Source organism: Squalius cephalus, assembly GCF_949319135.1.
Source record: "Squalius cephalus genome assembly, chromosome: 17".
NCBI classification, from domain to species: domain Eukaryota; kingdom Metazoa; phylum Chordata; class Actinopteri; order Cypriniformes; family Leuciscidae; genus Squalius; species Squalius cephalus.
Window position 1 is genome coordinate 1,720,090 of NC_137138.1, and position 9,221 is coordinate 1,729,310.

Consider the following 9,221-nt stretch of genomic DNA (forward strand, 5'->3'; position numbering starts at 1 on the left):
AGCTTTCTTTCTTTTAGCATTTTTCTATAACCGGCAACGTTACAATGGTATTAGGCTAGGCCTACAAGGTTGCTTATTTGTCATTATGCAAGACAGGATTGTATACCGATAATTAAAAATAAATAAATAAATCAACGATTAAAACACTGTCGTCCGAACGAAAGTAACTTTACCGGCTTTCGTTCTTTTAGCATAGTTGTAGACTACGACACCAGCAACAAGGTTGTTTATTTGTCATTGTACAGCACAAGCTTGTATAACAATAAAAATAAATAAAGATAGCCTTAAACAACAGATAAAGTGTAACCCAAAAATGAAAATTCTGTCATCATTTACTCGCCCTCAAATTGTTTCAACCCTTTATGAATTTCTTTTTTCTGCTGAACACAAAAGAAGATATTTTGAAAAATGTCTGTAACTATACAGTTGATGGACCCCATTGACTTCCATAGTATTTTTTTTTCCTACTATGGAAGTCAATGGGGTCCATCAACTGTTTGGTTACAGACATTTTTCAAAATATCTTCTTTTGTGTTCAGCAGAAAAAAGAAATTCATAAAGGGTTGAAACAACTTGAGGGTGAGTAAATGATGACAGAATTTTCATTTTTGGGCGAACTATCCCTTTAACATTACAGCATTACAATATTCACTTTTTTTTTTGTCTTTGTTAAGGTCATGCACTCTCAGCGACTGAATGAACCGCCTTTAAAGCCATGGGTGATCGTCAGCAGCAGTGGAAAGGTGGAGTGTGCACACTGCACATGTATGGCAGGAGTAGCGGAGACATGTACCCATGTAGGCGCGCTGTTATTTAAAGTGGAGGCTACTTTTCGGATTCGTGGGAAAAAAACTGTCACCGATGTACCAGCATACTGGGTTTTGCCCAGCAATTTGAGCAAGATCACAGCTGAAGTGGGATACAAGATTGACTACACCTCGTCTGCTAGGCAAAAAAAAAAATCTTGACCAGCGCATAACTGCACCCTCCACTGCGCCAGGCATAAGGAGTCGTGTCAAAAAAAGGAAAATTCCCCTAGCTAAACTTGACGAGTTGTCACCCCTAGTACGGGTCTTTCCAGACCAGGAATTCTGGGATCTACGTCTACAGAAAGCACAAAAGTTCTTTGAGAAAGTTTGCCTTCCAGAGCTTGTAGCCAAATATTACTCAAAGGATACACCACAGGTACTATAAGCTCACTTGAACAGCCATGTAGTCTGGGTCTTGCACTGTATAATAGGTATATATTAAGTTTGTTCTCAACATGATTGCACTGTATATGATATATATTAAGTTTGTTCTCAACATGATTGCACTGTATAATAGATATATATATTAAGTTTGTTCTCAACATGATTGCACTGTATATGATATATATTAAGTTTGTTCTCAACATGATTGCACTGTATAATAGATATATATATTAAGTTTGTTCTCAACATGATTGCACTGTATATGATATATATTAAGTTTGTTCTCAACATGATTGCACTGTATATGATATATATTAAGTTTGTTCTCAACATGATTGCACTGTATAATAGATATATATATTAAGTTTGTTCTCAACATGATTGCACTGTATATGATATATATTAAGTTTGTTCTCAACATGATTGCACTGTATAATAGATATATATATTAAGTTTGTTCTCAACATGATTACACTGTATATAATAGATATATATATTTGCAGTTTCTGAAGATGTTTACACAGACATGTTTATTGTTTACATTTATCGCTGGAAAAAATTGAACAAAATTTCCACCACCAAAAAATTGTTGTTTTTGTACTTGCAAATTTTATTTTTATTAAACCAGTTTCTACAAATTCATATTGTGTCATCTTGTTTTCAATAGAAGTATTTAAGTATACACACGGCATCAAAACTAATATATGTCTACAACAGTAATATACATATTTACAACATTACAATGAAACCGTTTTAACATGCACATTTTTCATTTTCATCTGGTTTTACAACCACACTGGGACACATGTTTATAAGTATACAGCAAACATTCACTATCTTGTCAAGAAGTGTCATCTCCTCCCCCTCACATGGCAGTAACAAACTAATTGGAATTCTCTTATGTAACATTGTGTACTTGTTGCGCATACTGCCAATCACCCTCTCAACATGAATCCTCAGGTGTGCTATCGCTCTTGTGTTTTCTACATCCTTAGCGTCGAGTTGACATCTTCCATTAGTGAACGCAGGAACTTTGACCTCTGCACACATCATCCCCACACTATCCTTGATATCGAAGCCTCGATCAGCTAGCACTATGTCACCAGGTAACAGTTTGTTAAGAAGGCCACAGTTCTCAGTTATGTGCTTGTCAGAGGCACGCCCACCCCATCCCTTGGAAATAAATGATATGGCACCTTGTGGTGTAATACCAATGAGGTATTTCATGGTGTGTGTACCTTTGTAATGAGAAAAGGCCTGTGCACGTGCCTTTAGATTTGATGGCCTTTCTGTGCGTATTTCAAAGCAGTCGACTATAATAGCAACACTTTTCCCAAAAGCTTCCAAAAATTGATGTGGCATTGTAGCTTGTAAGCAATGCCTCTCTGGCCAGCACACCAATGGATTAAGCCGTGCATTCAAAACATTTATGGTGTCAGTAAAGGCAGTGGAAAGAGTTGTACGTGAAACATTAAAGAGATGGGCAAGGTGCTGTACAGGAAGATCAAGCCTAAGACGTATGAGTGTCAACAAAAGCATTTGAAAGGATGACAACTTTTTGGTACCTGGCAGGAAAGCCATTGGTGAACAATGACAATAAAATGGCAAAGCATGGAAGTCCTGTGTAGTACCTGACCTTATTTGTGTTACCCTTTAAGAAGTCCTCATCCATCTTTCTCTTGTTCAGCTCACACTTAAGCTCCCTGTTCTCCTGCAACAGACGGTTGATTTCTGCACTCTTGCGCTCACAGAACTGACATTCTGTTCTTTGTCTCTTAGCTGTTGTTTCATCTTCTGCCTGGTTTTCACCTTCCTCATCCTCTGCGGCTTCCACATCCGCCCATTCTTCACATTCATCTTCTACAGCTCCCACCTCTGCCTGGTCACCACCTCCCCCATCTGCTGTCACTTCTGCCTCTGCCTGGTCATCACCTTCCTTTTCTTGTGCTGCAGTGGTTTCTCCCTGCATTTGGGATTCAGAGTCGTCTCCTGCTACTGGCGCGGTCATTTGTTGTCGTTGTAGTCGACGAGAATATCGGTCTGACTCGGTAACATGCACTTCAGAGTGTCCCAGGTGCAGTGTTGGAGCCCAGTCAGGATTGGACTCATCCATTTCATATGCTGGTTTACCTTCAAGAAGACATCAATAAATAAATAAATAAATAAATAAATAAATAAATACAGGAAAAAAAAAAAAAGAGATCTACTGCAGTTAAACAACTTCTTTTTAAACAACATAGAAAATACATTTTAAGATGCATATTAAAGAAATCACACCTTATTTAACATTAAAATCATAATAAGAAATTAAAATAGGAATGTTTACCAATACTTAAAGAACACAAACGAATCTTGTCCTAAATATCTCTGTCACAACACAGTCAGCCCTGTCACACCACAGTCATTCCTGTCACATTAAATATTATGATATAAAAATGTCATATTTGAGATAATATTGTTTAATTCATTTTTTTAACTGTGGTATATACCCACCATTATGTGTTAAATCTCCTAAGTAGGGTATTTTTTACAACTATATAAGTGCCTGGTGGTTATTCTGGATTTCCATTCACTACATTTGACCTAAACATTGCTTATATTTCTTACAGAAATGATAATACCATGTTAGATACAATCAGGGACATGTAATTTCCTGTAATTTGTGTCAAACTAATCCATTAGAAAACCATTCTAACATATACAAATTTGTCTGTGACAGGGCCTGACAATTTAGGTGTAAAACGCTTTTAAAAATGTATTTTATTCAAAAATAAAAACATGCTAAAATGGCACGATATGCGTTTCCCAAGATCTTTTTTTCTCCAATATATTTAGAAGTAGAGTTGTACGTTGCTGGTAGAATGTCCCTAATACTTTAACACTCACCTGAATAAAAATGTCTGGAACACACTTTTAACGATCTTGGGATGCTGGAAAACTTGATGTCTGTACGTCTTACGGCTGATATCCAAGACAGCCGGCGTCTCTTCGTCACATCAGACACGTAGCTTCCTTGATTCTGCCTCCAGGAGGGAAAGCTAAAGAAAGACAATACGTTGTCTAATTTCTTACCTTGTCGGTCGTGTGAACGTACATTACAACCGACAACACAACAAGTTCTTCCCATAACTTTAAAATTAATCGAAATATCAATGTATACTAGTTATATATTAGCGGTCCGGATTCGCGTCTGACAGATTGACAGATTAACAGCGGAACGGCGATGGCCTCACAAAATGGCGGCACTACCCATCAGCCACCGCGGCGCTAGAGCCGTGACGTCACGTCGCCAAGCCCTATAAAACAAAACAGCTCCTTGGAAAAAATTAAATGCAATATTGTAGTAGTTATAAATAAAGGTTTATTTTAGTTCAGATTAACATTTGAGGGCAGCAATTGTATTCATAATGTCAAAATAAAACCGACGCAATGTTACTTGAGGCATTATAGCCTACTATTCCTGCCAAACTTCCATGCATGGTTGCAGTTAGTGTTACTACAGTAAATTCATGGTGAATGTTGCTGATCTGTGGACAACACTGGATAGTTCATTCATGGCACAATGTTTCTTCCTGGTTTCCACGTCAGCGCTGTTTGTTCCATTAATAACGGAGAAATGTGAATGTTTCTCACTAGATCTCGCAGCGATGTTATTACTTCTGTGGCGAATTCAAATGCTATCTTTACTGGATCTCTTATTAGCGCTGTGTAGTAACAGTGTCGCATGATCACGATCGGCTCGCGCTGCATTGGTCCAAACTGATTAAAGGTCCTTCAATCACACAATAACGAGCATTTTCGTTCCGCTTGCATTACTTTTGCCATGATGTTGGGCAATGTTGTGGTCGCGCCGGCGTCTCTTACGCCACGCATCCAGTGTGTCTCCGGCCTTACATTATGAGCGCGCTTGCCACGCGCAACGCGCCTACATTTGAAATAACTAAATTTTGGTCGGCAGGAAAAATGGTCCAACGTTCGTTCGGTTTGAAAATGCGTACTGAAAGCCTCGTACCGAACGGTTCAATACGAATACGTGTATCGTTACACCCCTAATTTTGACACATTTTACAGCGTTCTGTATCTATTTTTTACGCAATTTCTCTGCACATTCCTTGTGTTTTTTTCTCCATCTCTCAGACTATATTTTGACAGATAGATACACACTGACACAGACCCAAAGGAGGCGTTTAAAGATGTGATTGGCCCAGCTCAGTGTCAATCAAGAAAAGAACCAATGGGCCTACGTGTTCCATGGGCCGGTGTGTCCGAAAAAAAACTAACGCTGCCTTTTTTTGACCAATGCATTCCACCGGCAACCAGCGCCGCCAATTAAGCGAAACAAAACAAAACGAATGGGCCGCCGATGTACTAGTTTTATGGGCCATTAAGTAGCCTAAACAAACAAACAAACAAACATTTTTTATATAGCCTACATATGAGATGCATCGGCCCAAAAAGCACGTCGGCCCACCGGGAATCTCCCGGTAGTCCCGATGGCCAGTACATGCCTGGCTGAGCTTTGTTGCGCGCGAGCAGCGCGAGCATCACTGAAGCGACGACAGCAGAGGAATAGCAGCAGTTTCGTGACAGAATAATACTTTTCTCCTCCTGCTTCTTCTTCTTCATATAATATTATTATTATTTAGTGTTGTTGTTTAAGGTTTAAATGACTTAATAAAATAGGCCTATACTAAATATATGTAAGCTACCCAAGTGAAAAAGACTAGGTTACTGTTAAATGTATTAAAAATGCATTAAAGTATATTTGTATACGACAATTCACCATGACGTCACAACAGTAATAGACGTTCTTCCGGGTGGCAAAAGCCGAAGCGTTCCTATGACAACGCTAGTAAATTGCTTGGAAAGGAGGCCCACCGTCAACAGTAAAAATGTAATAAAAATAAAAAATGTAATTAAATATAATGCATTTTTTTATCATAATAACAACTGTGTTTAATGATATAAGTAAAAAATATAATAAATAATGTAATATAGTAGGCCTACACATAAGTAGCAAAATACTCTCTATAGCTCTTTTTTCTAGCCAAAATAAACGTGCTATATAGCCTATCATGCTCATTAAATGGCTTTCCTGAGGTAAATGTTACGTGACAATTGTTCTCCAGCTGTTATATCGACCTTTGCGCGGTTGAAAAACACTGATTGGTCGATATTATGTATGAGGAATATACATTTAGGTAAGTTGAGGCTTTAAGTACTTGAGGCTCCTTTAGTTTTTACAGTGATGAGCTGATCTCAAACACAACTTGCACATGCTTTACGAAATTCAGTGAGAATAAAACATTCCTCAAAATAAGAATCGCAATAATTAAAAGTTAAAAAAATAAAACTGGCATTAAATGTAGCCTTTCAACAGCACAGAACTTACCAGTAAACCCATACAGCTGACAACAAGAGATGAAAACCACAGACACAGACACACTTCCTTAAAGAACCTCCCGTGTGGTTTCTGTATATACACTCCCACTCATGTACTCTTTCTGCAAAACTCTACACACGTTCTCACTCACTAAACTTTGCACTGCACTTGTGCTGCACAACAGTAAACACAAGCTGCAACACAACTAGAGTTAAACACAACTGCAACACAACTAGAGTTAAACACAACTGCAACACAACTAGAGTTAAACACAACTACAACACAACTAGAGTTAAACACAAGCTGCAACACAACTAGAGTTAAACACAACTGCAACACAACTAGAGTTAAACACAACTACAACACAACTAGAGTTAAACACAACTGCAACACAACTAGAGTTAAACACAACTACAACACTAGAGTTAAACACAACTAGAGTTAAACACAACTAGAGTTAAACACAACTACAACACATCTAGAGTTAAACACAACTACAACACAACTAGAGTTAAACACAACTGCAACACAACTAGAGTTAAACACAACTGCAACACAACTAGAGTTAAACACAACTAGAGTTAAACACAACTGCAACACAACTAGAGTTAAACAACTACAACACAACTAGAGTTAAACACAACTAGAGTTAAACACAACTACAACACTAGAGTTAAACACAACTGCAACACAACTAGAGTTAATGTCTCGGTTACTGATGTAACCCTCGTTCCCTGAAGGAGGGAACGGGAGACGTAACGTCGACGTGACGACGTAATTGGGATCACTTCAGGGAGCCCTATCAACTTCGAGTGTCTACAGAACGAGCCAATGAACGTTGGCGTGCGTGAATCGCGTCACGCGCCCCCGCCCCGCAGCGCGGGTATAAACAGGAAGCGGGCGCACGCACACATTGTTTTTCGCTGAGGAGCCGAGATTTGTGACGGCCATGCAGCGATGGTCAGCAATGGTGGCGACGGGACGTTACGTCTCCCGTTCCCTCCTTCAGGGAACGAGGGTTACATCAGTAACCGAGACGTTCCCTTTCAGTCGCTCACGTTCGACGTAACGTCAACGTGACGACGTAATTGGGATCCCATGGAAAACGCCACGGTTGCTGCCACATCCAGCGCCCTACGCAAGACTCTCAGACCCCCAACTGCTGGGGCGGAAGACCTGCGTAGAGGGAGTTCAACTGCTGTTCCATTATACCCCACACAGCGGAACTCTTGGATAACACTGGGAAAGCGTACTCTCCAGGGGAAAGAACGCTGCGGAGCCACATCCTGCCCGAAGGGAGGTAACATGTGGAGAATACACATATGGACTGGCCGAAGGGGCAGTGCAACATATAGAATGTCACTGGGGTGGCTCCACCCGAAGGGGGAGACACACCGGACAGTGACGGCAGAGCAGACTCTGCCAAGGGAAGACACGGGCTCACCGCAGGGAGCTGGTCGTGGAAGAATACACATATGGGATCGCCGCAGGGATCACCACATATGGAACCCAGCCTAGCACAAGTTACACAAGCATACGAGCACTAGGTCTGGCGTCGGACGCTCCGCAACGTCCGACTGCCGAAGGGGTGCGGAGGAACTCACAGGGTTCGCCAATGGGGAACTCGACTGGAGTAAAAAGCGCACGTATCCGTTCCTAGGAAGGGAGTGGCGCAGCAAGCCGACACTAGAGCGGGAACTTCGGTGTTACCGGCTAGTAGAAGCGAGCACACAGGAAGAAACCGGCTCAACACGTAAGCTATAAAACCTAGCGAACGTGTTAGGTGTCGCCCAGCCCGCAGCTCTACAGATGTCTGTCAGCGAGGCGCCGTGAGCCAGCGCCCAGGAAGAAGCAACACTCCTAGTGGAGTGGGCTTTCAACCCAGGCGGGCAGGGCACGCCTTGGACTTCATAAGCCAAGGCGATGGCATCCACTATCCAGTGGGCCATCCTCTGCTTGGAGACAGCCTTCCCTTTCTGCTGGCCTCCGTAACAGACGAAGAGCTGATCTGAGGTCCTGAGGCTTTGCGTTCTGTCCACGTACAGACGCAGAGCGCGAACGGGACAGAGAAAAGTCAGGGCTGGGTCTGCCTCCTCCGAAGGCAGCGCTTGCAGGTTCACTACCTGGTCCCGGAAGGGAGTGGTAGGAACCTTGGGCACGTATCCGGGCCGGGGTCTCAGGATGACGTGAGAGTTATCCGGGCCGAATTCTAGGCACGATTCGTCGACCGAAAATGCATGCAGGTCCCCTACCCTCTTGATAGAGGCCAATGCAACCAGGAGTACTGTCTTACAGGACAGAATTTTTAACTCAGCTGATTGCAGAGGCTCAAAGGGTGGTCTCTGAAGTGCCGAAAGGACCAGAGACAAGTCCCAAGAGGGTATAGAGAGTGGGCGAGGAGGATTCAGTCTCCTCGCTCCCCTCAGGAACCTGACGATCAGGTCATGCTTTCCCAAAGACTTACCATCAACAGCATCGTGATGTGCGGCAATAGCGGCAACATACACTTTAAGGGTGGAGGGAGACAGCCTTCGCTCCAGCCCTTCTTGCAGGAAGGAAAGCACGGCTCTGATCGAGCAAGATCGGGGGTTCTCCTCATGAGAGGAGCACCAGTCAACGAACAGGTTCCACTTCAATGCATAGAG

At 41.9% G+C, this 9,221-nt stretch overlaps 1 protein-coding gene across 1 annotated transcript; it reads right to left on the bottom strand.

The window, feature by feature from the left end:
• Positions 1-1,790: 1,790 nt before the first annotated feature.
• Positions 1,791-6,639, bottom strand: LOC307144480 (uncharacterized protein). Its single transcript, XM_079846878.1, has 3 exons — positions 6,586-6,639; positions 4,080-4,231; positions 1,791-3,323 (listed from the first exon to the last, which is right to left on the bottom strand). The coding sequence occupies exon 3, from the start codon at positions 3,304-3,306 to the stop codon at positions 2,704-2,706; it is 603 nt and encodes a 200-aa protein (XP_079703004.1). The 5' UTR covers positions 3,307-3,323; positions 4,080-4,231; positions 6,586-6,639; the 3' UTR covers positions 1,791-2,703.
• Between the last annotated feature and the right edge of the window lie 2,582 nt (positions 6,640-9,221).